The sequence below is a fragment of the Clinocottus analis genome, unplaced genomic scaffold (assembly GCF_023055335.1).
Source record: "Clinocottus analis isolate CAN_PGR_092001 unplaced genomic scaffold, fCliAna1.0.p SCAF_4, whole genome shotgun sequence".
NCBI lineage: Eukaryota > Metazoa > Chordata > Actinopteri > Perciformes > Cottidae > Clinocottus > Clinocottus analis.
Window position 1 is genome coordinate 21,399,327 of NW_027176153.1, and position 27,397 is coordinate 21,426,723.

The 27,397-nt window shown below is 39.9% G+C and overlaps 5 protein-coding genes and 1 non-coding gene across 7 annotated transcripts; 3 read left to right on the plus strand and 3 right to left on the minus strand.

Moving 5' to 3' along the window:
- Positions 1 to 1,136: 1,136 nt before the first annotated feature.
- On the minus strand, positions 1,137 to 8,407 carry LOC137800972 (voltage-gated purine nucleotide uniporter SLC17A9-like). The gene is made up of 13 exons (XM_068598349.1): positions 8,275 to 8,407; positions 7,244 to 7,441; positions 7,008 to 7,147; positions 6,563 to 6,662; positions 6,298 to 6,422; positions 5,922 to 6,015; positions 5,715 to 5,811; positions 5,485 to 5,572; positions 5,344 to 5,378; positions 4,655 to 4,770; positions 3,266 to 3,321; positions 3,154 to 3,183; positions 1,137 to 2,512 (listed from the first exon to the last, which is right to left on the minus strand). The coding sequence occupies exons 1-13, from the start codon at positions 8,397 to 8,399 to the stop codon at positions 2,343 to 2,345; spliced, it is 1,374 nt and encodes a 457-aa protein (XP_068454450.1). The 5' UTR covers positions 8,400 to 8,407; the 3' UTR covers positions 1,137 to 2,342.
- A 1,055-nt stretch (positions 8,408 to 9,462) lies between these two features.
- On the minus strand, positions 9,463 to 12,748 carry LOC137800552 (glucose-induced degradation protein 8-B homolog). The gene is made up of 5 exons (XM_068597791.1): positions 12,567 to 12,748; positions 12,107 to 12,234; positions 11,807 to 12,003; positions 11,437 to 11,634; positions 9,463 to 10,786 (listed from the first exon to the last, which is right to left on the minus strand). Exons 2-5 carry the CDS (start codon positions 12,225 to 12,227, stop codon positions 10,613 to 10,615), a joined length of 690 nt encoding a protein of 229 aa, XP_068453892.1. The 5' UTR covers positions 12,228 to 12,234; positions 12,567 to 12,748; the 3' UTR covers positions 9,463 to 10,612.
- Positions 12,749 to 13,921: 1,173 nt separating this feature from the next.
- Positions 13,922 to 18,399, plus strand: dnajc5aa (DnaJ (Hsp40) homolog, subfamily C, member 5aa). Of its 2 annotated transcripts, none has more exons than XM_068598454.1 (5): positions 13,922 to 14,051; positions 14,934 to 15,065; positions 15,165 to 15,378; positions 15,494 to 15,665; positions 15,765 to 18,399. In XM_068598454.1, exons 2-5 carry the CDS (start codon positions 14,953 to 14,955, stop codon positions 15,869 to 15,871), a joined length of 606 nt encoding a protein of 201 aa, XP_068454555.1. In that variant the 5' UTR covers positions 13,922 to 14,051; positions 14,934 to 14,952; the 3' UTR covers positions 15,872 to 18,399. The 2 variants fall into 2 exon arrangements, with proteins under 2 accessions (XP_068454555.1, XP_068454556.1); XM_068598455.1 differs by having other exon boundaries at positions 15,768 to 18,399.
- A 1,570-nt stretch (positions 18,400 to 19,969) lies between these two features.
- Positions 19,970 to 23,365, plus strand: LOC137800904 (tumor protein D54-like). Its single transcript, XM_068598274.1, has 9 exons — positions 19,970 to 20,025; positions 20,515 to 20,630; positions 20,721 to 20,869; positions 21,120 to 21,167; positions 21,585 to 21,686; positions 22,347 to 22,373; positions 22,702 to 22,737; positions 22,875 to 22,923; positions 23,002 to 23,365. Exons 1-9 carry the CDS (start codon positions 20,013 to 20,015, stop codon positions 23,071 to 23,073), a joined length of 612 nt encoding a protein of 203 aa, XP_068454375.1. The 5' UTR covers positions 19,970 to 20,012; the 3' UTR covers positions 23,074 to 23,365.
- A 523-nt stretch (positions 23,366 to 23,888) lies between these two features.
- On the minus strand, positions 23,889 to 23,960 carry trnae-cuc (transfer RNA glutamic acid (anticodon CUC)). The gene has a single exon. It is a non-coding gene; the product is annotated as a tRNA-Glu (tRNA).
- Positions 23,961 to 24,518: 558 nt separating this feature from the next.
- On the plus strand, positions 24,519 to 26,754 carry ppdpfa (pancreatic progenitor cell differentiation and proliferation factor a). Its single transcript, XM_068597939.1, has 5 exons — positions 24,519 to 24,629; positions 25,680 to 25,781; positions 25,984 to 26,061; positions 26,184 to 26,277; positions 26,378 to 26,754. The coding sequence occupies exons 2-5, from the start codon at positions 25,727 to 25,729 to the stop codon at positions 26,508 to 26,510; spliced, it is 360 nt and encodes a 119-aa protein (XP_068454040.1). The 5' UTR covers positions 24,519 to 24,629; positions 25,680 to 25,726; the 3' UTR covers positions 26,511 to 26,754.
- Positions 26,755 to 27,397: the final 643 nt, after the last annotated feature.

Consider the following 27,397-nt stretch of genomic DNA (forward strand, 5'->3'; position numbering starts at 1 on the left):
CTCTCTCTCTCTCTCTCTCTCTCTCTCTCTCTCTCTCTCTCTCTCTCTACCAAACGCTGCTGGATGCTGCCACCCCATTAAACCGTCTGTCTGCTCGGCTTTAATGCATCGGATCTGCTGCCGCTGAGGTCATTATTCCATCTCTGCGCCGCCGGATGTGGGATGCGCTGACCAGGGTGCTGAAACCGGACCCCCGGAGCCTTGATGGAAACTCCAACATGAGCTCTTTTATGTGCCAGAACTATTGTGATGAAGTAAAGAGGAGTGTTTACAGGTTTGAGGGACATTGGAGAATGGAGTTTGGTTGTTTATCCATTTAATCTCGTGTTAAGACATTTTAAGAGGGTCAGATTAACATTGAGGTGAGAGGATTATGTCCAGCTCTTATTTGTTTCTCTTCTATGCCTTCATATGACGTTATAGTATTTAGGGACAGCTTTATTCTGGATATGTGTTATCTTAGGTAGACTATAGCCAGGTGACAACATCCGGGTCTGGAAAATGACGTCAATGGGAAAGTGCTTTAAACGTGTACTTTTTTATAATAGCCAGCAGAGGGAGACTACTTTGGTTTGCAAATAATCTGTTTATTAGAAAATGACTTTTCTTCTCACTTAATTTATTACTGAGTTTATCGTCTCAATTGCTAGTTTTACATCTTCAATACAGCGTGATGTTCATTTAATAAATTATGTGTTATGTATTATATATAGTGAGTGACTGACCTCAGACACGAGTATTATTGTTCTCTTTTCAATTTTTTAAATGCACTTAAAAGAATGATTTGGTGCTCGATGCAGGGGATGTGTAAGTTCTTGTATTTCAATGAAATTAAATTCTTTAAATCAATCGTAACGATTGACACATTTTTTGTATTGTCTTTTCCCTAAAATAATGTCGAGACTGTCCACAACCAACAGTTGTCACAGGTGCACAAGACGTACAGAATAACAGAATAAGCTTCTCAATACACCAGAACGGCAAAGCAGGAATAGGATTTTAAAGATGTTTGCAAATGTATTTAAAGAGAAAGAAAAAATATCACATTGACATAAGTATTCAGATTTAATACAATGACATTCAGCTCAGGTGTGTCCCGTTCCTCTTGATCGTCTTGGAGACGTTGCCACACCTGATTGCAGAATGAGGAAAGACACACACCTGTCTCATTTCATGACTCACAGCTAACAATCAATGTAGATACTAAGTGGTCAAATGAATTGCCTGCTGAGCGCAGAGATGTGATTGTGTTTGGGCAAGTTAACCCCCCCAGTGGCCCAGTATGTTTGGAACACAATTGACCTTTGACCTTGAAGATGCTGCCCGCAGGGAGGCCTTAGAGAGGTGAACAAGAAGCCTCCTGCATGAAAGCCAATGGAGAGAAGAAGAAACACACACAATGGGCTCAAAGACAACAAACAAGATCATCAGGTCTGATTACACGGCTTGAAAGGAGAAGAAAAGCAGAGATGCTTAAACAATGACTCTGACATTAAACATAAATATTCTCATGCTTCCTGGATGTCGTGGTTCACATTCACATTTTAATCCATCACAGACACTAATACTTGCATAAAAGTAAAAAAAACAACTGTGCAACAGCACAGAAATGGAAATTGTCCAGTTGTATAAATATCTATAATAACATAAATGTATTTATATATTTTCAGCGAAACAGACTGGACACAAGTCTTTGTCACCTCGCTCATTCATTGCATTAGTTCTAGTAGATTTGAACATTGACCATAACTTCGAACTTAAATAATAAAAAAAAATACACCAGCCAGAAAATTTTGACTTGTGAGCGTTTTGTAGGCTCACACTTGTTGTCCAAAATCAACCTGTATGTTGTAGATATCAAGTCACGTCTGCTATAATCTCTCAACACGTCTCTCAACACGTTTATGAATGTAACATTCCCCAGCAGCTTTCATTTCTGCGTGTAGTCATTATTAATGTAAACATACCCGAGTGATAATCTAAACTTTTCAGAATACTGTCAAACATTTGAACGATTCGGTCACATTTAGTTTCATCCAGAGTGACACGAGAGAACAAAAAACTTGGACAATACTCAAGTTCCTTCATTTTCAGAAGGAGAGGTTTGTGTTGTTTTCATATAGTTTTATGATCAGTAATAATAAATATGTTGTCAGTTGTCAAAACAAGAAAGAAAACACAACTTTATACCATCCCAAAAAGTCATTGCATTATAGCGTCCAGTGTTCATGTCGCTTACAGGCGGTTTCAGCGAAGGATTTGAAAATGAACTCCTGATCTTAACAAACTGTTAGCGACTTAAACGCGAACGTCCGGGTCTCACAATCCACAAAACGTCCGGGTCAGACCAAAAGAAGCGGTTTGTAATCCTCCAGGTCGACGCGACGAACTTCTCCAAAGATGAGGAAAACCCCGAGGCCTGTGACGTTCACGAGAGTGATGAGCGAGAACACCGACGCCCACGACAACGTGACCTCGATCAGGTAACCGGCCACAGAGACCAGCACCAGACCTTTGGGACCGAGGGGAAAAGAAACGACAAGAAGAGAATGATTATCAGTGCGAGGAGGAAGTAACAATGGACGTTCACAAGTGCACAAGACTTATTGGACACAAATGGCTTCTTAATTACCAATTGATTAAAGCAGGACATATTTAAGAGTAATGCTATAGACTATTTAAAGCAGGCGAGTTGTTATAACAAATTCATTGTAATAAGAGGAAACCTGTAAGTCAAATTTACCAATGAGACAAATGATAGTTTAAAGTTTATAACATTTTTATATTTTAATGAGGTTTAACTATTATTTTTACATATTAAAGAAGAGTATATTGCCAAGTTGTCTTTTTCACTTCCTATATCTTTTAATTTTTCATCTGGATGTTTAATTTTTGGCAGCAATTTGTTTTTTCTTTAAGCAAACAAGCGCGTATGAGATCACAGTATAATTGTACGTAATGTCCTTTTCGTGGAAACTTGACGTCTTAGTGGTAACGATGAATGATATTTGATATAGAAACAACCGGTTTGTAATCCTCCAGGTCGACGCGACGAGCTTCTCCAAAGATTGAGGAAAACCCACGAGGCCTGTGACGTTCACGAGAGTGACGAGCATTTCATGTTTATACTGCAAGAGAATCGGGGATACATACCCATGAAAGCGCCCAACATGTTCATGAAACCTGTTGCAGAAGAAGGAAAATGGATCAACGAAAACAATGACGCAGTTTTATGAAACTGGAACGTCGACTCATTGAAACTCACCGTAGATGGCACCAGCACATGACGGGCAGAGATCTTGTACGTTCACAGAAACGCCGCTGAAACACATCGACACTCATTACATTTACAGCAAAAACACACACAAAAAAGTATATTTTACGAGTTTACACTCCGGAATATATGAAAATGATTACGTCAGGTGATGTTCTATATCTGTAGTATTATCAGAAAAGACCAAAACCGACAATAAATGAATCCTAGTAACAAGTATTGTCTATGTATTAAAACCCTCAACCTCGTATTCCTCTGTGTCATCCATTAAGCTCCACTGTTGTAAAAAAGAAATAAAACTATTAAAAACACAGGACATCCACAGCGTCCTGCTGCCATAGTCCCCAACAAATGTGCTATTTAGTTCTGTTTGAGTAACGTTAAAATCAAATACAAAAAAATAAATATTAATAACTTTATATAGCACTTTTAAAAACAGGGTTTACAAAGTGCTTTGCGAAGCATAAACACAACCCAAATGGTGGCAAACAAAAAAGACCTTAACATAAAAGCATTGAACACAACCAAACCAAACAAGTAGCCAAAAAGAACAGTAGAAAACAAACAAATATATAAAAATAAACAAAACCATGGGAACAAAAGAACTGCATAATGGATCATTAAAAAAAAACACAAAAGGACGACGTCACTTAAAAGCAATTCTATAAAAATGGGTTTGAAGAAGTGATTTAAAAGAAGTTATTGATTCTGCAGCCTTATCCCCTCCGGCAGGTTGTTCTGAAGTCGAGGGCCCTGATGGTTTGACCCAGACAAAAATGAATCTCACAGGAAATGGATGTGAATAATATGTTAAATGTTTGGCTTCAGAAGAGCTGAGTGCTGCAGACAGAGGCCTCTGCCCCGAAGGGGAAGCGGCACACTCGGGTTGGGACGCTTGAACTTGCTCACGCGCTTCACTCTACATTCAGGCCGACACAAGAACACAACCTTCTTACTGCTACACTGTCACGGCGACAACCATGAAAAGGACAGAAGCCTCTTGAGACTCATTTGTGATTTTCAGCGATATAAATGAAATTGACTTTGCCTACTTTATTTTATTCTGTTTTTCTCTCTGCGCTGTAGCAATGCTGCGCTAAAGAAATGTTATCATAACTGTGTTGTTTGTAAAAGTTATATACATATATATATATATATATATATATATATATATTACTTGAAGTTAAGGGAAGGAAGAATTAAAGTATTGAGAACTAACACATTATTAGTTTTGGTCTTTTCATAAGTACATGAATATAGAACAACTCCATCAACATCCTTAAACGAATTGCAAAAATATTTCATAAGAATACAATGAGGTTGTAACAGTTAAAAATACACAAATACATTTTTCTTTTACCAATAGATAATCTAACTTACCCGCTGCTGAAGGTGGAGAGACCGATTGCAGCAGAAACAAAAGTCACAGCCGAGGTGAACGGGACGACTCCGGACAGAAGCAAGATGAACACACTGGATAAGCCCATGGAGATGGACTGAGGAGGGCGAGAGGCGCAGGTGAGACATTTAAAAGGCACAATTCATAATGTAGAAGTTATATAATAACCTGCTCAATTTGATCTTGATTAATTGTCGTTACAATATGTTTTTAAAGTGAGTGTCTGATGCATTTTGTTATATTTTTAAAGGAATTTATTTAAACCTTTATTTAACCAGGAGAGTCCCATTTAGAATAAAAATCTCTTTTTCGAGGGAGACCTGGCCAAGACAGGCAGCAGCATAAAAAAAACACAGTTACAGACAGAAAACATAGAACAAGACGAGTTAAAACAGTCAATTTAGGAAACATTTACATTCGAGGGAACTTGCCTCTATTTCTATAAGTTATATAAGTCGTTAGTTTTACAGAATACATGATGCATGTAGCACAAACTATAACAAAGATTCAGGGTACTTGTACTCCTTTTTTCCCTGGAGAAGCTTGTCATTACATGTTTGAAGCGCACAGAAAAATTCCATTATGAACACTTCAGCAGCCAGTCAGGACAAAACCTTTCACTGCAACCAGTTCATTATCACTCGAAAACAAGTTTAAGTTCCACACGTACCTGCATTACCTTCCTCACCGATACTACGCTATATCCTACAGGAAGAAACACAAGGTGTAACCATTTGTATTTTTCTTTAAAAGGTACAGTAACTTGGCTCAAAGCACACACAGCAATAAAAGCATAATTGTAGTTAAACACCTTGGTTGATGAGGAAACTTGACATGTATCCTCCAGCGAGTGCTGATGGAATTGCAACAAGCCATGGGATTATGTTATACACCGACGCCTGCAAGAATGGACAGGTTAGCAGTTAAACAACGCCGTCAACTTGAGCCTGTCGTACGCCTGGGCTGTAAAGGTGGAGCAATCTATCGTTCAGTTTGGTGTGTTGGACTAAATGTCGACATCTGGTAGAGAACTCCAAATACCATGGCGTGTGGATATGATTCTTTAAAATACGTCGGCAACCACGACAACAACGTGTAGTAAGTGCTGGACATGCACATGTGAGCAAACACCATGGCCCTGAGGAAAAGAAGATGACAAAGACAAGATGTAGAAATGTGGCGAGGGGCTGAAAACTCAAGCAATCGTGTTTTGGTAACGAGTGAGGGATGAAAGGAAATCGGCTGTACCAGACAGGTGGCTCCTTAGAAAGACTCCGCCAGCGTGTCCATGACAAACTCCATTGTGTGTCATTACTTTTTTCCGTCTGCGTTGGGGCAACTTCTGAAATGGAACCACACATTGCACGTTATATTTTACTGTTATATGCCACGAGAGCTAAGTGACACTGTTTCTCATGGAGCAACGTAGTCCAAATAATAGTCAGAGCCGACAGTGACGCTACAGCATCTCTGGGTTTGCCGCATCAGTCCCACATGGCCTTTAAGGAAGGCTGAGTTCGCACCTTTTCATACTCTGCCAGGTCATTTGTGACAGCAACGTGACAATTTCTGGTTTACGATGTTATTTAGGGATACGTGAAACTGCTAGTGTAGTTTACTGTACCTGGTAGTAAACACAGCCAAACAACGAGGGCCCAGAGTCCGGCGAGCGCACCGATGCAGTAGAACATGCTCTCCCAGCCGTACCGGTCCAGCATCAGGGACCCCATCCCACCCGCCAGCAATATCCTGAAGGAGCAGCAAAGAGCAAAGAGGTGTCATCATAGATACAGTAAATGATTACGTGTGTGTGTGTGTGTGTGTGTGTGTGTGTGTGTGTGTGTGTGTGTGTGTGTGTGTGTGTGTGTGTGTGTGTGTACACAACATACCCAAGGTTGCTACCACTATTTATGGTGCTCATTAAGAAACCCCTTTCTGCTTCCAACACACGCTGTGAGCAAATGCTGGCCAAAGACGGGAAAAAAACACCTAAAAGACATAAGACAAGCTTAGCTTCCCCATATATATATATGCATCCTTGCTTCAAGAGTTAAACAATGTCTGTACAGTACATAACGGGGGTTAAGGCCCAATTTAAATTTTTTAAAAGGAGACATGAAGATATCTAGCCAGCAGCCGCTTAGCTTAGCATGTAAGGGGGGGGGGGGGGGCACAGCTCGTTTCCCCCTGCTTTCAGTGATTATGCTAAGCTAAGTGGCTGCAGCTTCATATTTAGCATATGCCGAGAGTGGTATCGATCACCTCGTCTAATTCTGGGCAAGAAACTGAACGTGTTAATTACTTCTTTACTTCTTCTAATATCGAAACTCTCACCTTGCAGTATTCCCATGAGGAATCTGGCCAGAGTCATGAGAGCGAGGCTGTTCGAACCTAAGTGGGCCAGAAGAGGAGTAGCAGCTGTGATCACAGCCCACGAGACTGCAGAGATGAACAGGACGCGCTCTCCTCCCAACCTAAAGTATCACCACACGTGATAGGAGTAAAACAAAGGTTATTATAGCACATTGTTTGAAGTCATGCTACACTGTTATACAAGCTGCTTTGCTTACTTGTCACTTGCATGTCCGCCCAGGATCTGTGTGAAACAGTAACCCCAGAAGAATCCACCCAGGACCAGCCCAGAATCGATCTTGCTCCATTGGAAATAGGTTGCCATCGACACGGCACAGATTGGCATCGCCATCCTGGCGCAGTAGAGGAGGCATGTGCCTATGAACAGCATCAGGATCCATTTTCGAGCAAGCGGTCTGTAGGTATGAAAGGAAACACATTCCACTTAACAACTTGGTTTATAATGGGCGTTAGGTCACACAGTGACTGTAAGTAAAGAAAGGTGTAAACACTTGTAGAGAGGTGGCTAGCAAGTAAAAATGTTAATGGTTAATGAGTCTGTGAACAATGAATATCTGTATCACAGGTCAGCATCGAGACATTTCAATAGAAACCTAAAATGTCGAAGTGCTGCTGGAGCCTGAGATGAATTGAGGGGATCATCAGAGTCAGTAGAGCTGATCGCTCTGGGACCGTGAATATATACACACATGTTCACGGGAAGTCAGCGAATAGTTGCAGTCGACACAGACGCGACGTCACTAGCATGCCTACGTCATAATCTGGTTCCAGAGAAGCAAAACGTGTCTCTGAAATTCTCCTAAATGCCAGTAGATATTAAATTCATTAGAAAAATCATTAAAACAGGAACATTTACTCGTTACAAGGAAGGAGTCAGAAGTACAACGTGATAGACAAAAGACTTAAATAGCTTAAGGTTATCAATACGCAGGGGCCACCGTGACTTCTTCATGGCTTCATCCCACCATGACGTCTTTAGTTTGGCCTCGGCATGGTGTGATAACAATGGAACTGCATGTTCTTTCAGACAGAGACATACAGATTCCCCAGTGTCTTCGCTAATCAGGAGTCATGCCAAAGCTTGTGTGTGTGAGAAACAATAAGAAGAGAAGTCTGAATCTAACAGTGAAACAGTCACTGATTAAGCGTGAATAACTTTTTCTTCCAACACTAACTTCTTTCCACAACATTCCATGCCTGAAGATCTAAACCTCGTACGGTCTCTCACCTCGGCCACAGGTTTTGGTCTTCTGCCTCCTCTTCGGTCGAACCGTCAGCTGTGTGCACTTCAAGACCCAGTAGAGAATCATTTAAGTCATTCCTGCAGTCTTCTAATGTGTGCTTGTCTGCCATCCGCACAGCGCTGGTGTCCTTCCTGAAATCTGTGCAACTCTGCCGTGCTGCGCGCCGTGTGTCAACTTTATCTCGTGTCCTCAGGCAGACAGGCCAAACTGGTAAAACTTGTTGGAACAAAACCCAAAATAAAGAGAAGCACGCCTGTGATTGGCAGGAAATGACCTCATGAGTTAACATTTGCATTTTTCCCCTTTGAAGAACAAAAGAGTATTTGTTTCAAGCTTTCGGTTTTTATAACTTCTACAATATCTTTAATAAGTTAGTTAGAACAATCTTTGGTGGAGTACCAAAGTGTCAGATCCTTTACAAAGCAATTATATTGTGCAAATACTTTGTACAAGTATAAGGCCTGCATTCATTCATGCAGTTATTATGCAGAATGGCCAATTTCAGAACAATATATATTATAGTAATTGGTTATAATTGTTGTTGCAATAATTGCTGTGTGAGCATCAATAAAGTTGCAGCTGTTAAAGATGGTTTGATTTGAATTACTTCATAGTTCATACATTGCTGTGCAGCTTAATAAAAACAGAATCTGTATCTGTGTTGTAACTAATAACTAAAAGGTAAGTGTAGTAGAGTAAAAAAGCTGATTTTTCTTTAAACGTAATGAAGTAGAAGTATGAAAACCCAAATAAAGTAGAATACAATTGTACTTAATACTTGAATAAATGTACTTAGTTACATTCAACCACTGCTCTTATACAACTCAGAAAAAGGAAACACAGCTCTTGTATGGTTCACAAAAGTTTTGTTTATTTTAATAATTGCAAATCTGATCTTAAAAATGTTGAATAATAAAAGGGATGTGGGCTCTCTGGGTCTCAGTATTTGTCAAAGCCAATATCTATAACGACAATACAACCTTAAAAGAAATTAAGGACTGACAACTAGCAGCAAGTCTGTGTGTGTGTGTGTGTGTGTGTGTGTATATGTGTGTGTATATATATATATATATATATATATATATATATATATATATATATATATATATATATATATATATATATATATATATATATATATATATATATATATATATAAAAAACAAACCAAACAAAATAAACAAGCGCAAGAGCATTTCCCCATTGAAAAAGAAAAATACATGTACGTGCAGTAAAAGTGAAAATTATTAACGGCTTTAAAAGTGGCAACATTAATGACAAAATTCTGCGACTTTTTCAAAATGCCTGCTCAGATTTAAAATGTCAATGCATTCCACCAACTATTTAAAACAAAAACAAAGCCAATAAAAAATTTAAAAATCAGTTTCAGCGTGAATAGAGTTTAAATATGAAAGTTTTCATACTACAGAGTCGTTATTGGCACCGTCGCTCATTCGCGTCTCTTGATCGGAGCAGCTCTCCCTCTCAAGCTACATATCAATCCTCCATCAATGGGATTGCTCGAACATTATTTTAATCTCAACCTCCCTCGTCACATGAAACCAAACACTTTCATTCGGAGCGTGTCGCTCACTGCAGGCTCAGAAAAAGAAAGCCATCTCGGATTTCAACCCGTCAGTCCGGACGTACATCAGCCTCTCAACACACACGTGACGTTACCGTTTTGCAAGGCAGTTCATCCTATAGAGATATTGTACGGTAAAATAAATCATAAAATATTATAATAATTAAAACTATATTACATTTATTTGCGTATCTTTCCATTTAAATTGAAAAATACTCACATTTTATGTAGGAAATTTAAATTTTGAACTTCTGATTTGTAACTATCTAGACTCTTAAATCATGACATTAATTGTGTGTCTGCATTTTCAAAGTTTAAACCAGTTTAACCCCCCTCTCACTCTGGGGAGCTTAGAATTTGGCTCAGAGTATTTAACTTGTTCTTTTATTTTATTTTCTCGCTCTCTCAAAATGAAGTCTCGGTGGGGGGAAATGGTTACAATGAATAATACTATCGGCGTATAGGCTTTAGAAAGACAAAATATAAAACAGCAATTTTAATTTCGTCTTCTCCAAGATCTAAAAATCCGGGATCAGTGCTTATATAATTTCCGTCAATTTGCAAATACAGCAATTTACAGTTTGCACAAAAAGATAAGTTTTATCTCTCATGAATGAAACATGAAAAAAAAACAATGTAGCATTTGTTTATACATATATGTTACCTGGTTGTCACACAGTCACTGACTGATCATAAATTAAGGGGACGTGGAAGGTGGTTGTTCTTGTCTGTTATGTTCACTTGGGGTCCTCGATGGTGCCCGAGCTAAGGTCAGTCATTTTGGGATATTTCACCTTCTTCTGGTCCAGCTCATTCTGTGCCCACAGCAGTAACTTCAGGAGTTTAGCCAGTTTGGGCGTTGACTCCCTGTTTTCATAGTCCAGCACAGCTTGGTTCACCTCACTCCACACCTGTGAATCCAGATATTTGGTTCAGTCAAAATGAAATCAACATACTTCTTGCCAAATTGCCTGCATACACTTTGTTCTTAAAGCTTACATTCAGTGTGAGACACAACTAGCAATAATTCAGTAGCCTCAATTCAATTACGGTGCTTTAACAATTAACAGAACTAATAAATTGTATACGCTTGCCTGTTTGGGAAACTGGGGGAACTCGGGTGAACTCTGGTGGAACTGTATAGCAATGTATAGCAATGTATTTATGTACCTCAATTGGTAAACATATATGCATAATAGCAGTATGTTGTACTTGTGTCCTACTCTGTGTATTGGGCAGACCATTAAGTGTTATGTTGCTGCACAAAACACTTCTGTTCCGTCCTCTCACATGGGCTCCTGTCACTTGGTGATGCAAGAAGTCGCCAAAACTAATCAACGAGTTTCCTCATGCCGACAGCTTTTGGTTTGTTAGTAAACACTTTGTGTGAGCGCAAAGCGTCGCACAATTAAAAGACACGTGACCTCAGATACAAACGGGACAAAACAAGAGGCATTGTGTCGTGCACTACTCAGGGATACTTAGTTTTTTTCCTTGGTTCGAAGCTGGATCGAATTAACTCAAAGATTAGCACCTAAAAGATTGCTGTGCACAACTCTACCTTTTGCCGCTGCATCATGTTGAGCAGGTCGCCAAAGGGCGACTCTTCTGGGTTGTCAAAGGCCAGGAGGGCTAGTGTTCTCTCCATCTCTGTCAGACACTCGCGGCTCTCCTCTCCCTGCTCAGCCAACTGTGTCTGGGCAAACTCCAGCGCTGACTCAGTCTCCCTTAGCCTGATTAACTCAATCAAATGTTGCTGCTGCAAGAGAGGAAACAACAAAAAAGTACAAGCAGTGAATGTTGAAGTTCAAGCTTTATCCAATATCCAATTATTTTCCGATTTAACTCGGGAAGACGTATGACCTGCATGGTTTGGTCACCGCCTAAAATAAGAACTACTGATGATTATTAACTAAAATGTGCAAATGTACCTGCAGATGGAAATACAAGTATCGATTGGTGTCCAGCAGCTCTGGGTGTAAGCTGTTGATGAGTGCAATAGCTTCCTGTATCTGTCCCTTTAGGATCATCTCTCTAATCTTTATCCTTTCATCCAAAGAGTCCAGGTCCACGCTCGGCTCGATCCCAGACTCCATCCGAAACTTCTCTGCAGCTTCTTTGAAACCCTCTTGAAACATGAGAAACAGAGAGACATTAAGAATCGCTTTGCATGATGTCTTTCGGCTTGAGCAAGAGGCACATTCAAAAATCACAGTCAAGGTATGCCTCACCTGTCACCAGGTAATTCATAATGAGTCGATTCATGTCCGCCCTCTGTATGTGAACATTGTTTAGTTTGTCCATCCACTCTTCTTTTGTGATGTCTTCTGGCTTTTCAGCATAACTCATCATTGGGATCCTGGAAATACGAAAATCCATTGAAATACAGCGAAACGTCAGCAAGGCTGACACAGCTTGGTCAGTTTGCACCTACACACGAATAGTAACGTTTCACCCGTGCAGAGACAGATATGTCGGATTGAACCCAAACACAACACTGACATTAATGCTCAATTAATAATAAAAACAAAAGACACGATATGCGTGCTCTTAAAAAAAACAGTGCAGCGGTTTGAAAGAGTCACAAAAAAAATTGTGTAGCTACTGCGAGGTTTCCAAAACAAACCCATTTCCTCCTGTGGGGTAACAGCCCCGGCTAGCTAGCAGACTGCGTGTGTTCACACGACTCACCGAGCAAACACGGGGTCCGGCGATTGTCCGTTCGTACAGGCGCGAGGAGACAATAATCACAACAGAAATGTGGAATGTCCTCTCGGTGCTTTTAAGAAGAAACGTGTAAAACGTAGTGTACACAGTCAAGGTTTTCGCGGCTAGCTAACTAACCGAGCTAATGTGATAATCTCGCGATAGGAGCGTCAGCCCCGCGAGCTCTGCGATTGGTGAAGACAGTGACGTCACCGTTGCCGAGGAACAGTCAGTGCAGCGGATGGTCAAATTTCATTTATTTTAATACAAATCGTTATATAGAGATATTTTACTTTTTGTTATGTTTTCCTGAAATGGGCCATTTTGTATATATGTTCATGATCATACTTTTGTACTTTTACTTGAATGAGATTTTGAATGCAGGACTTTTACTTACTTTTACTAATGTGAGTTGTCCACCAGTCAAAGACAAAGACATTAATTATCGCTTTGTATGATGTCTTTTGGCTAAAGCAAGAGGCACATTCAAAATACTATACAAGTATGGTGAGACATAATGGAGATATGTAAAATAGGCCACCCGTATGTAGTTGGAAACTTGATAATAGGGATTCAGATTGTATTTTAAATATATGCTTACACAGCTTTGTTACAGTAACAAAAACAAATCTCAAAACAAATAAACCCAACCCTAAACTAATGCAGATGCTTCCATACACGACAGGTTGACTGCATGGTTTGATAAGGATGAATATGGTGTGAATGTAAAATCCCATGGTGGACCTCATAGTCACCAGATCTCAACTGAGTGGAACACGTACGGGCAAAGCTGAATTAACCAACTGGGCAAATAGGCTGTGACCCCAGGTCCCAGTATCACACTGTCCTCATTTGTTGCCTTTTTGTCAGACTGCATTTCTGAAATGTCATGTGATTTTATGTTGTCACGTTTTAACCGCCCACGCTGATTGTCTGCTTAACAATGTTTTGTATTAAAAACCTGCACTGTTCATGTCCTACATTGCATGGTGCTTATCTGACTCCCCTTACATGTCTCCTGTTCTAAATGTTGTGTTTTATTATTGCTGTAATGGCACATGTGTCACCTTAAATGTAAAACAAAATGGCACGTTTGCTCTCAGACTATTCAGTAAATTTAAAGTGGTCCTTAAATTACCCTGGCCCTCATGATTGAAATACTATTTCCAGTTTTTGAGGTGTGTTTAAGCAAAAATTCGGGTTGACAGTGCGGTATCTGCACGCCTTTGCGTCCGAGCATCCTCATCGGTTGCGCATGCGCACGTCGGGTCGCCATGGGGTGTTGGGAGGGTGGGAGAGGAGGAGAGGGGGGCGGAGTCAGCGTACTGCTGCAGCTGTCCATGATTGTGTGGTGGGAGCCAGAGAGGGTTTCGGATACGTGCGAGATGCAGCCATAGTCACGCTACACTGTCTAGATAATATAACCTGCTGGGATCGTCAGTGTTGCAGCGCATCAGAGCCGACTTAAAGGTGAGCCCGAAAGGTGCATTTCGATCATTTATTTGCCCGCGAGACACTGCCCCTTGTCCTTGAAAATTACTGCTGACGATCCATCCCTGGCTTGCATCAAGTACAGGCCAGGAAGCAAACCAACATGGATGCTGCGCACTATACTGTAGCGGTGCTGGTGATGATGCTCGCAGAGATTATGCTCCTAACATCGTATTGTCTAATCCTTCTTATAGACTATTGAAATCGGGATGCGAAAAGGGAATTTGACACACACTTGTCAGAGCAGACAGCTTGGGGCGTAATACTGTTGAAATAAGCTGTGCGGGGCTTCAAATAGACCACTGGCTATTCATTTGTATCACGATGACACCCATTTAGAAGCAGCAATAATCTCAGGAATGGCGTTGTCCTATGTATTCGTTTTAAATTGCAGCTGCTTGCTAAATCTTTTTTTTTATTGCAGCATTGTTGGCTTGGTGGATGTCAGTCACTGATTAATTGCAGAAGCAGTCAGTGGTCCTGCCAAAACGCCACAGTTACAGTATAGCCATGTAGACATTTAACTTCACAATTTACAGTGCGACCGAGCCAACTGCACTGAAAAAAATGTGAAATTGTAATTGGTAGTGAGATATAATTCACCCAGCATGTTGCCTTCATGGCTCTTTCACCTTTTCTGCCTATATTTCAAACCGAGCTGCGTCTTTCCACACATAGCTTTTTCAGTTGTAATGACAGTATTGGACCAGCTGTTGCCTGCAGTCACACAGGCCTCGCTGTGGTTTTAACATTATTTTTTTTAAACAGATGTTTATCACGTTAAACAGGTTATCTAAACAATGCAGGCCTGGCTGTGACTCACAGCCCCAATCAATGTTTTCTGCTTGTGTGTCCGTGCAGCCTGTGGACGTGAGGCATCATGACTGCTGAGCATCAGAGGCAGCGCTCGCTGTCCACCGCTGGTGAGTCTCTCTACCTCGTGCTGGGAGTTGAGAAGGTGGCTACGCCAGATGATATTAAGAGATCTTACAGGTGAGGCATCCCTCTGCCACTTCCCTCACATAATTACCACATGGGCGCCGTGATTGTATTTGTGTTTAATTGTTTTTTTTCCCACAACTTTCTACACAGGAAACTGGCGTTGAAGTTCCACCCCGACAAGAATCCTGACAATCCGGACGCGGCCGATAAGTTCAAGGAGATAAACAACGCTCACGCGATTCTGAACGACCCCACGAAGCGTAATATTTATGACAAATATGGTTCTCTGGGACTATATGTGGCTGAGCAGTTCGGAGAGGAGAATGTAAATACTTACTTTGTCCTTTCAAGCTGGTGGGCAAAGGTAAGACTGAGTTCTCACTATTTTCTCTGTGAAATCTTTTCATTTTCTCCCAAAACTTTATTATTTCTTGCTCACTCATTTGACTCTTTCACTTCCTCGCATTGCTTCCCTTCAGGCTCTGTTTGTATTCTGCGGCCTGGCCACCGGCTGCTACTTCTGTTGCTGCCTATGTTGCTGCTGTAACTGCTGCTGTGGCAAATGTAAACCACGACCTCGGGAGGGCCAGGAGCAAGAATTCTACGTGTCCCCCGAGGACCTGGAGGCTCAGCTGCAATCTGACGAGCGAGGTGAGACCGAATCGCCTGCGTTGCCGCTCCCCTTTTCGAATGAGTTCAGAGCGTCACAGGAGGAGTGGAGGAGACTGAAAATGTTTTCTTTTTGTTCAGTAGAGGCTGGCGGTGACCCTATAATGCTGCAACCATCTGCAACAGAGACGACCCAGCTGACATCGGATGGGCACCACTCCTATCACACCGACACCGGCTTTAACTAAACCCCCTCCCGCCCCCTCTCGTTCCCGTCGATCCTGGCCTGCGGTCCTGCCTGCTTCCCTGCTCCACCTCAGCGAGATGTAAGAAAAAGGGCAATCCATCTTTCCACTTCAGGAAGAGAGCCAATGCGGAGGAGAGGGACTAGTAAGCATGGCCCATGAAAGGAACTAATGAAGTCACATTCCTTACACCCCCCTCCCTGATTGGTCCACAACTTATCCCCCCCATCCCACCCTACCCCACCCCAGTACAAGACAAAAAGAGAAACTACATAAGTTTCCTTTGTATCTCTTCTTTTGTATTTCTTGGCCTTTAACCGCACAGGTCGCCTACCCCACCTTCCCGCTCCCACACTTTGCATCATGGTGTAGCATGCACTGTTTATGAAACATGGTCTCCACATTTTCTTTAATCTTCTGCAACATTTTTACTTTGCAAGACACTAATGTAGGCGCATACGTATGTGCAATATATTCACGAGTACAGTTCTCACAGGGGAGGCGGAGGGGTAAAGTTTACGGGATATTGTATGCTGAAGGGGAAGGAGAACCACGGCTCAGGGAGGAGCTCAGAGAGATGCGTTTGTTTTGCGGAGGTGATCGGTGCCGTCGTCAAACCCTCGAGAACAGAGTTGTCAAACATTAGTGCAATTTTCACTTCTGGTTCGCGATCCGCACAGTTTCAGTTGAACATGTCACCTGCCGTTGTCAGACCTGCAGTGCATCTTTGGCACTGTGTTTGTTTGTCTGTCGTGTGCTCCTCTGAGCGTTGTTATTATGAATCGTGAGGTTGTTGAGGCACAGAACTTTATTTGCAGACATTTGTTTCATAAATGCCTGCCGGTGGAACATTCTTGTTAATAATTAGTATTGGCTTTCCATTCCTCTGCCTCAGCTTTATTTCAGCTTGTCTTTGCAGGATGGAGACTACATTCCTGTCTTTCCTGCAGCGCTGAACAGGTCGTCATGACCGTTATTGTCAAGGTAATCTTTATGTTGGGTCAACATGTCTTGCATTGCTCTCTTGCATCTATTTATGGCAGTGTTCCGCCCCGGTGGGTTAGTTATAGTATGTTGAGCTATTGTTCCCTACCAAACCTAACACAAATTTTATATTTGTTGCCTTTTTTCGTCACATCAGCATTTACATCTGATGGATAAAAAAAAAACAATTTGACATTGGATTCAGACATTAGAAGCTTCTGCTTTTTAAAGGGATCTCATACAAAAAAAAACATTTAAATTACGTAGTTTTTTATCAGTGGAGGAAATGTTAAATTTCATTCATCCAAAGTTAAAGGTAACCATTTAGGTTATTGTGGTGATATGATGGCTTGCTGCTCTTTTTTTTGTTTGTTCGTTTATTTACAACAAAAGCAAACGTAATTTATTTCAGGGACGTCACAACTAATTGAGGCTGAAAGATATTGATTTTGTCTAATTATTGCAGTTATTTCGTTTTACTTTAATTGATCTTGCGCTGTGTGGAGCCCCCGAGCTCCAAGTCATCCAGTCGGCTCTGATGAGAGCTGCACTCGATCCCTGGGTTGTTCAAAGGGTGACATGTTTTGTTTTTTAAACTCTGAGCTGTCTTGAATATGTGAAGTAGTTTATGTGCTGTGGAAGAAAAAAACAAACATGTTACACTCTTTATACCGGGAAAATAAAGCTGAAGACAGAATTACTTTAGGTAGTGAAGAATATGATTTGCTTCATGTTTTTAGTCCTTGTGTTTTGAAATGAAGTCTAAAGACCTATGTCCTATGCTGTACTCGTTTATCATTGTTGACTTTTTTGAATCCATGTAGAGTAAAAAGCTCGTCAGGCATATCATCTGTGAGCTCTCTGCTACAGGCAGCTCCGAGTAAAATCACTCTAGGTTTTTTCATACTACTGAATTTGCATACATTGTCACAGATTTGCAAATTGCCATAAATTGCCATGAACATCTTTGCCACATTGTCAGTTTCATAAATGCTAATAATGTGTTTCAATGGTTTACATTAGGTGAGCTCCTGTTGCCCACCCTCTGCTATTAACGGTATGGATGTTGACCTCTGTGGCCCTCGTATGATGTTTCCTGTAACCCTTGATGAAACATAGATGTTCCCGTCATGGCTTTTTCATAGAGATACTGAAAGATGCTACTGTAAATGTTCTAAGTTGAATGCACTGTGTGTTTGAAAATAACTATAATGGATCAATGATCAGGAAATGACTCCACAAAAAGACAACATAGTATATATAGTGTAATTATAGTGAAATGGTTATATGATGCATTTTTATTTTATTTTATTTATTTCATACTTGATGATGGCTATAATTTTTAACTGGTATGGTGATGTAATGTAATGTAACCATTAAATTTAGCAAGAAATTTTAATGGTTAAGATCGTTTGTAGATACACTTTCGCCCATATAAAGTATAAACCTTAACGTTTATGTTGTAGCATGGTAACTGTGTCTGGAAGAAAACAAGTGGTCATTGATCTGATTTGCTGTCGTTGAATAAATGTTCCTGAACATTTTGAGTTGTGTGACCCTCAGTTTTTTTTTTTTTTATCGTTGAAGGTTTAAATCTTACAGATTTAATTAACTTTTATTGGAAAATAAAATGTACCAGTTTCTCATTCAAAAATATTTATTGTTTAACATATATATTGTCTGCATGAATTTGAATTCATATATTTTTGCAAAATATAACTAAACCAAATTCAGAGGTTGAACATTATTGATATTTAATCTTCATCCCAAATCAACATGCAGTGTTGGTTCGCTGCTGTTTGTAGTTTTTCTCAGTGTAACATGATGTAACAAGATCAAACTAAAAGCAACTTTTTGTTCACTTGCTTCAAGATGCTTTGCTCTCTGAAGTGTAGTGGCATTTGTTGCCAGTAGATGGAGGCAGGTCTTTGATTTTAACAATTAATTGTGGAACGCTTGTTATGAGAATAATACATAATAATACATAAATGTTGAATTATCAACCCATTTAAGTGTTTTACCCGAGTAAAGATGTAGGTTGTTGTACTTTACTTAAGTGTTTTAATGTGATGCTACTTTACACTTCTACTTACAGAGGCAAATATTGTAATTTGTGTCACTACATGCATTTGACTGTCACTCAACAGATTACTAGTTTAGATGCATCATTCATCATTTTAGAAAACACAATATATTGTTATAGATTAATCTACCCAACAGTGTATCAAGTACAGCTAATTACTTAAAGTTAAATTCTTTAAATGAGTTCAACTTCAACGTTGACATACCACTAAGTTATTAATTCATTTCTGAGAATAATGTATTATTATAATGTATTATTATAACAGCGACAAGAGCCATTATGTCTGTAATAAAATGACTCTTGTAGGTGACTATACTAATTTACTGGCTAATATACTGTATGTAGTGTAAGTTAATTTTGACATTTTAAGTAAATGTGTTTGATAATATGTCCTATAAAGTAAGATGTTGACTGCAGGACAATATTTCTACACTATACTATTTGTACTTCTATTTACTGTAGCTGCTCTAAAGGATTTCTTGTTACGTACTTTGAATCTCATACATGTGATTTCTAAACTGCATAATTTATGGGCTAATTAGATGCTTAATTAGGTTAGGCAAGCCTCATGTTTATTTAATCTTGATATCATAAATAAATTGATGGACATAGTTTTGTGCGTCACATTTCCCAGTCCACATAATGTACTGTGAACTCTTCTATATATTTGTACTAATTATACAACATGAGAGATTAGTTAATATGCTCTATATTCATATTATAAATACACACTATACATTACATTGTGAGATATAATAATATATATTGTTAAAAACAAAGCTACGCAGCAGTAATAACGTTAGAATTCACCTTCACCAGCTGCTGATACAATAACCTTCATATTATTCTGAAACGTGCCATTCTGCATATACTCTTAGTAAATATTCATGCATTATTTTTTTTACTCTGCGCCATTGCTCACCGTCCCACATGTACACACAACATCCGCCTCGGTCATCCCGGCTGAAACCGCCTCCTGCTCGTCTCGGAGTTGAGCTGATTGGATGGTGACGTCACAGCAGGCTGCTGCTAGCTAAACAAGTCCAAAAACACTCCGGAGGCGAAAGTGAGGCAGCGATGAACCGACCCGGTAAGGACCGTCTCACATTGTTTTGTTTGTTTGTTATTCTTCATCACGAATACCTCGGCTAGTTTGGACGTGTGCGTCGTGTGTTTGTGTCTGCTGACGTCAGCTGCGCGTGCAACAAGTAACGCTGGTTGTTACCTTGAGTTACGCTCAGGTAGCCGAGTTCAGCACTTCGGACAGCTCCGAGTGTGTAGACAGATATAACATATGAAAACCTTTACTGATACTACTGGTATCATTCCTCTGAGTAGATACTATTAAAAAGTCGGCAACAATGACGCTATCTATCTATCTATCTATCTATCTATCTATCTATCTATCTATCTATCTGAAGTTTTCTTAATGCCTTTTTGGAAAGTTTTTAATAAAAAAAAGAGTAATATTCGTATTTATTTGTATTCAGCCACACGGCAATCTAAAGGCATCCTGTATTAGTGACACCTAATACATGTTTTATATCTATTTAAATATGTTATCTATCTGCTTTGTAAGGTTTTGGTGGCGCTTCGGCATCCACAAGCTTCTCCACGAGGATAACAGAAAACAGATGCTCGGACTCCGATCTGACAGAGGAGGACATATGCGATCTACGGATTGAACTTGCAAAGGTTATGCAGCTCTTTGGGCCTATTCACTAATAGATAAATGTGGTATCTGCCTGTCTCTGTGCTGATTTAGATGTGTTTGGGTTTTTCTAGATGGAGGAGGAGATTCAGACATTGAAGCAGGTGCTTTTGGTCAGAGAAAAATATGCAGCCGACATCAGGAGGCAGCTGGGTATGAGCCCTCTCAGTAACATCAAACAGAACCTGTCCAAAAGCTGGCAAGACGTCCAGACCTCCGCCCCGTAAGTGCCCTATACTATCCTCCTAAACATTGCTTCTTTAGTCATTGTTCAGCAAGGGCTGTTGGATGTTTAAAAACTCCACTACGTACCTCTAAGGTCTTAAGACACCAATCGTATCCTCTGGCAGACCGTTTGTCAGGCCTTGTCTTACTTTGACGTGGTTACATAACCGTGAAAAGCAGACTAATGACTGCCGTGCGCTCTGATTTAAGTCAGGGTGATAATCTGTCAGCGTGTGCTCTTGTTTCAGATATCTCACAGCCTCTGCCACTCTGGAGGACATCAGCCACTCTAACATGTGAGCGTCGGTCATCACGTTTGCATTATAAACCATGAAAAAAAAATTGTCTACTGCAGTGCAGGGGTCTCCCAATGGTTTGCTCTGTGCTCACCTGTTAAGATTATCTTCCAAGAAACAAGTGATGGGATTTTCCAGGTCAAAAAAGATTGGTTAATAGCCTTACTGCCTGACTTAGTACAAGGAGCAGTTGTATTAACAGGTAATGGCAGGACTAGCCGCAAGTATTTAAATACAAAGTGCACAGCCTTCTGCAACCACATGCACCAAAGCCACTGATGTATATGAGCCTGTTGTTCACTGATTCATTTACATTGTGAGTCTCTGTTCATTTGTGCTCTCTGTAAGTATCACATGTGTGTCAACAGTGTTTTTCCTTCATTATTCCTCACCGCTATTACTTCTTTTTACGTGTAGATATATGAGGACGCGAGAGAGTTTCACTCATGCAGGCCAGGTGACATCATCTGTAATGTCCGATATGGCCGTGAACATCACCAGGAGGATGGCGGACATGAGGTACGCTCAAGGGTCGGCGCAGCTCCTGTCTCCTAATTTCTGAAAAGAAAAAGTTAAATCCTTTTCCAATTTTATTTAAATATATATATATATATATATATATATTTGTCTTTTTTTGCTTGTCTTTACAAGCAAAAATGTGAAAACATAATTAGCTCTGCATTTTAGTGCAAAAGCTACCAATACGATGGTTGGTAAGAAAAGCTGGTAGCTAACGCAGCCAGGTAGGTAAACTAATACATTTAACAAAGACCAAAAAATTAATTTAAAACCACAGGTTTTGTCTTTCAAGAAATGATCTTCTGTTGTCCAAAACCTATTAAAATCACTTTGCCACAATCTTTACTTCGTCCTAAACTAGAAAGTAACATAAGCCAAAAATGCTCAAGTAAAGTACCTCAAAATTGTCCCAACGGATGATGCTCTGTAAAGGACAACACAACATTATTTAAGGGTCGCATTGGATGAGAACTGGTTTTGGGTGGAGAATCACTTTAAGTTCAAAGGCCTTCTGTCTTGTGTTTTTGTTTAGCCAGAAAGCAGCAAATGTACTAAATAAACATAAATACATCAGGATCTCACCAGCAGTAGTTGATAAGTCTGTTGTTGTCATCCATGTGAAGACAAACGTTATCTGTGTGTTTGTCTTTATCTCAACAGAGCGCTGTCTCTTCCGAGCCCACCACGGTGAGTGTGTGTGTGTGTGTGTGTGTGTGTGTGTGTGTGTGTGTGTGTGTGTGCGTGCATGTGTGTGTCAATTAATCAATGTAGTGTACAATTTTTTCCTCCACAATGTTGAGTAGATGTAATTCTTAAGTTAAGTACAAGTTCCATAAAAAAATAATAAAAATAAAGTCATTAGGTAACTGGCACATATACGTTGACGTGGAAACTGAAATGTGGAATGTGCACCTTCCCATGTAAATAAATACAAGTTTGCTGTTTGTTTTTTTATGATGTTTATTTGTCACTTAAAATGTTATTCTCACTTCTGCCTCTCCAATGTGACACAAAGCACCATGAGCCACACCATGAGTGTGCCATCTATGAGGTAAAACATCACTGCTATTCCTATATATATATATATATATATATATATATACTGTTTTAAAATCAGTCATGATTTCTACAAAACAAAAATGTGTCAAATATGTGTCATGTAATTTGTCTGTACGTTTCTCCGTATAGACATTCCTCTACATTCAAGTCTTTTGAGGAAATGGTCGGAAATGTGAAGGTTAGTCAAACACCAGTCAGTTATTGTATGTAATATTCATTATTGAGCATTGATCACTTTCCTGACTGGATCCCACAGGACAAGGTGAGTGGCAGTCTCACAAATAACGGAGACACCTCTGGGTTTGACAGAAGATCCTCACGCACATGAGATGGACCCTTCTAAACTTATCACAAATTATAATGTTTCATACCTTGTAAAGTTATGAATTAATGTTATGTTGCATGTGTTCATTTGTTATGTATTGTATTAACATGACAAGTAGAATGTATTACAATTGCGATGGAAAATGTTAAACTTAAATGTGAAAATAGTCTTAATATGTGAATATGTTATATATTTGCATGTTGGAGAAATGTAACATACAATCTCTTTATTTTGACGTGCAGTGTGCTGTAAACCTTCAAATTTGCAACATTAATTCATTGACATTAATTGTGAGAGTTACGAAACAAAATATCACAAACAAGAAGTATTTTTGTACTTTAAGATTTTTCAATTAAAGTCAATTGAATAATGTGTATGGTCTATTGTCAGCTATGGTCATTTCAAGCTCATATTCATTTCCTTATATTGGTGATAGTATCAATCGGAGAAGTCTCTGAAGCCCTGGTGGTGGTGGTGGCCTGATACTACAACAAGCCTTTGGGTGGCGCTAGAGGCTTCAAATGTGTTAACAGTTTTGTTTTGGATATGGAAATTATATGATACGGTATACAATATGACATGGTATCCACTTTTATTAAAAAACAAAGGTGATACTGATACATAAGCTGATACTCCCAGAAAATATCCTCAGCCTTATTGTGGACTATAACTTTACTGCAACATTAAAGTATAATTTATGATTTCTGATTGTGAGCATTTGCAACATTTAGTGCAGTGAAAGACATTGTTATCATTTAGACACGTGTCTAACATGTCTCAAAAATTAAGATTATGAAATACGACGTGAAAAAGACTCGTTCCCTGACCGGGAATCGAACCCGGGCCGCGGCGGTGAGAGCGCCGAATCCTAACCACTAGACCACCAGGGAGAGCTGAGTAGACGAGAGTTGGAGAAGTTTTTGTTGTCGGGACGGGTACACGTTGGCGATCTTTTGATTAACTCTAAAAACAAGACCAAATTTACGTTTTTAGCACGCGTACTAATGTTGGCTTAATGTTACATCTGAAGAAAACAATACGATCATATTTTATAAACGTTGCTGCAAGAATTATGTTCAAACGCACACAAACCCTGATAAAAGCGCACACATTAAACCTCTCGTCTAAATCCCTGTCGCCGATTTGAATGTCACCTTATTAAATCATTTGAGTGTCTTATAACTCAACCTCTTTCTGACGTTATCGAGCATCAGCTGCGAGCTACCGAAAGTGGCGTTACGTCCGTCAGCCTGTAACATCAACGGGTTCATTTAAGCCTCTCTCCAAAAGCCTCCTTTTGTCTGACGTCATCGAGCTTCAGTCCTCAGCCAAGGAGAACGACTGCACGTTCCCGTGTCCTCGAGCTGCGCACAGTCCCCGCCCACCACGCCAGAGCTGCACGCGCGAGGCCCTATAAAAACGCGGTGCTCCTGACAGCCAGTTACAGAAGCAGTGTTATTGAACGTGAGGGTTCGACACTAATGGGCCACAGTAAAAAGCAGCACCTCTTCTTCCACTTCAAGCCATCCGCACCTTGCAACTGCATCTTTACCCTAAAGGTAGGTCAAAATGATGAATTGTGTTACATTACAATGTGTTCTACTGTGTGTGTAATCATAAACTAAATATGTTTTGATCTTGTATTTGTCTCTTAAAAATACAAACATTCCAGTTTTTTTTTTCATTTTGTGATTACCTGATTTTTGTGATGGTGATACCTGTCATGTTATATCCATAAGTGTCCTATTTAATATTTGATTAACTTAAGTCTCAGAAAAGACATAGATACATTGAATAAGCACATGCAGTATATGCTACTAGTTAGTAGAACGATAACTTTCTGGCTATTATCTGTGTTTATCTCGGCTGTGAAGTCTTGTTACATGAAAATCCTCAAAGCCATCTGCTGCTCACCTTGTGTGAAGCTTTGTAGTTCAGCTGGTTCCAACAAATTCTCCTTTTTTAGGTATGACATGCATGTTATATATTAAAATACATACACAAATTAATATATCAATCTTTATTCTTGCACTAAAAAAAAAATATTCAACACAATTTGTTGCACCTTTTAATACATTCTAAAAAAAGGTTAGACTTTTTTGGCATTAAAGCAATTGGCTGGAGCCACCAGTAATTTGAACAGCGTATCAGTTTGGACGTCTGCCAGCTCTAAAGTTATGCCCTCGGTGGTAAGAGCCCAATCTTCTCTCTGGTAACTTCCATGGCCACGCAGACAGCTCGTGCACAAAGCTATGTGATGTCGACTCACACTCTGGTTATTTGAGTCGTGGGATTCTATGAAGCAGCTGCTTCTAATTTATCAGTGGACGGGAATGAAGCACAGAGGGCATGAATGCATGCAGCGCCCTGAAATGGGTCCTGAGTTATGTAAATGCAAAAGGGCTTTCCATCGCCCCAGGCAGTCTGTTCGTACTGTGGCATTGCATTTTAAAACGAATGAATTTGGTGATAACAATATATGTGTGGGTGCAATGAATATTAAATACAAGAATACCATTTTTTTATGGAAATGAAACTATCACGGCATCAGTCGTATTATTATATTTCCCGCCTAATAATACATCTATATGTTGTCCTTCTGTCCCCAGGTTTCCATTTTCCATCTTTGAGCATTTTTCAGCTGAGACCGAAGAAAATGGCAGCAATTCCATCAAGTGGCTCCCTCATCGCCGCCAATGATTACTATAGAAGTGAGTGACATGTCGCTTATATGCATTTATATTGGATCCATTTCCGGGAAAGGCAAGATGGCGTCTTTGTTTGATTTTCATTCTGCATGTATTCTGCAGCAGTATTTGTACTCTCCTTGTAGACGCCTGTTTTTTTTTCCTTTGATGAGATATACATAGATGAGTTCTTTCACTAAAAGAGTCTTTATCTATTTCATTCCAGGGCGACTCGGGTCCAACTCCAGCAACAGCTCGTGTGGCAGTGCTGAGTACTCAGGAGAGGTCATTCCACACCCCCCAGGTGTGTATATATCCATATATATATTTCAAAAAGACAATGTTTTAGTTTTGAAAAGTGTCAAAAAGCTAAATCTCCCAGCACCAAACTAAGCTCCCGTCTAAAATGGATGATGTTCTCTGCAGGGCTTGCAAGGCAAGATTCTGGCCACTGGTGGTCTTCATTTTTCTTTGCAAAACAGAACCAGGCCGGCATGCAGAACGGATCTGAAACTCAAAAGTGAGTGTTGGAATATATAAACATAACCAAGTCTAAGTTAATCAGGTGCAGTGATGCTTGGTTCTGCGGGGTGAAAAGCTAACCGCTCGTCCTGTTGCAGGAACAGTACCTACACCGTGGCCGACGGCCAGGTGACCTGCATAGCCAAGGAAATGGTTCTGAACAGAAAACTCAGTGTCAGCAGCGACAATGAAAAGTCTGAAACATCGAATCCTCCGCCTACACCGTCCTAGACTCCGTCCCCAGCCACTGCCTCACCTTCCTGCCCCCCATCGCCTCCACAGTCATCCATAGTCCATCACTGGAGATGAAGATGATGATGTGTTCGTTACCTTTTTAGTCAATGCTTTTTCCTTCTTGTCCATATATGGTATATTTTTATTATGAGCAAAAAAAAAACAAAAAAGTATGTAAAAAGTTTTTTTCCATTTTATTCTTCTTTAAATTGTTACTAATAAAATAAATGCTTACAGTCAACACTTACGATGTGTTTTTTGGTCCCACGCGGCTGTTATTTACCTTTTTTATATATTATATGTATTGTAATGAACTTCAAATCTTCAGTGCTGTTGGTGAGCGCTGTCATGGAACACACGCTATACTTACCAAACTAATCTGCTCAGCTGTGATATGATTAGCAACGATTAATTACGTTGTTAATACAGCTTAGACAATGTTGCACCGGACCTTAAATGTAGGTCAACAGTTAATGGTTTTCATAGAACGATTACATTGAAATACACATATTTTTGGTTCTCCAAATGTAAAAAGGGAGGACACGCAGGAGCCAAATTTAGCGACTCAAACTTTTATGCAACACATTTCTGACAGCAGGTCATTGGTCAGTTACTGCCAGCTCCGGCCTGCTGCTGATTTGAACACATCCTTTCAGAATAAGGTCACGGCTTACGAATAAAGCAGCCCGCCTGCTTCTATTAAAACTTACACGATCACTGGAATTGTTTTAAAAGACATTGTTTTGAACCCCTCATTACATTGTTGTGCAGTATGTTCACGTTACAAGTGTCGCAAGGAGAGAGCTTATGATGTTTCCTGCTGTCTGTGTGTGTTTTTACTCAAATGCAACATGTTGTCGTGACAGCTTTTAGACAGACTACTG

Bases quoted from the DNA above. Each gene is read 5' to 3' on its own strand.
- LOC137800972 (XM_068598349.1), bottom strand. From the start codon at position 8,399: ATGGCAGACAAGCACACATTAGAAGACTGCAGGAATGACTTAAATGAT. The intron at 6,016-6,297 runs GTACAGTAAACT...GTTCCATTTCAG, and splicing joins TTGGCTGTGTTTACTACCAG to AAGTTGCCCCAACGCAGACG. The intron at 3,322-4,654 runs GTAAGTTAGATT...GATGTGTTTCAG, and splicing joins CTCTCCACCTTCAGCAGCGG to CGGCGTTTCTGTGAACGTAC.
- ppdpfa (XM_068597939.1), top strand. From the start codon at position 25,727: ATGGCAGCAATTCCATCAAGTGGCTCCCTCATCGCCGCCAATGATTAC. The intron at 25,782-25,983 runs GTGAGTGACATG...ATTTCATTCCAG, and splicing joins CGCCAATGATTACTATAGAA to GGCGACTCGGGTCCAACTCC. The intron at 26,062-26,183 runs GTGTGTATATAT...TGTTCTCTGCAG, and splicing joins GGTCATTCCACACCCCCCAG to GGCTTGCAAGGCAAGATTCT.
- LOC137800904 (XM_068598274.1), top strand. The intron at 21,168-21,584 runs GTGAGCGTCGGT...TTTTACGTGTAG, and splicing joins GACATCAGCCACTCTAACAT to ATATATGAGGACGCGAGAGA. The intron at 22,738-22,874 runs GTAAAACATCAC...TTCTCCGTATAG, and splicing joins ATGAGTGTGCCATCTATGAG to ACATTCCTCTACATTCAAGT.
- LOC137800552 (XM_068597791.1), bottom strand. From the start codon at position 12,227: ATGATGAGTTATGCTGAAAAGCCAGAAGACATCACAAAAGAAGAGTGG. The intron at 11,635-11,806 runs GTACATTTGCAC...CCTCTCTTGCAG, and splicing joins ACTTGTATTTCCATCTGCAG to CAGCAACATTTGATTGAGTT. The intron at 10,787-11,436 runs GTAGAGTTGTGC...CTGGATTCACAG, and splicing joins ACATGATGCAGCGGCAAAAG to GTGTGGAGTGAGGTGAACCA.
- dnajc5aa (XM_068598454.1), top strand. From the start codon at position 14,953: ATGACTGCTGAGCATCAGAGGCAGCGCTCGCTGTCCACCGCTGGTGAG. The intron at 15,066-15,164 runs GTGAGGCATCCC...CTTTCTACACAG, and splicing joins GATATTAAGAGATCTTACAG to GAAACTGGCGTTGAAGTTCC. The intron at 15,666-15,764 runs GTGAGACCGAAT...CTTTTTGTTCAG, and splicing joins GCTGCAATCTGACGAGCGAG to TAGAGGCTGGCGGTGACCCT.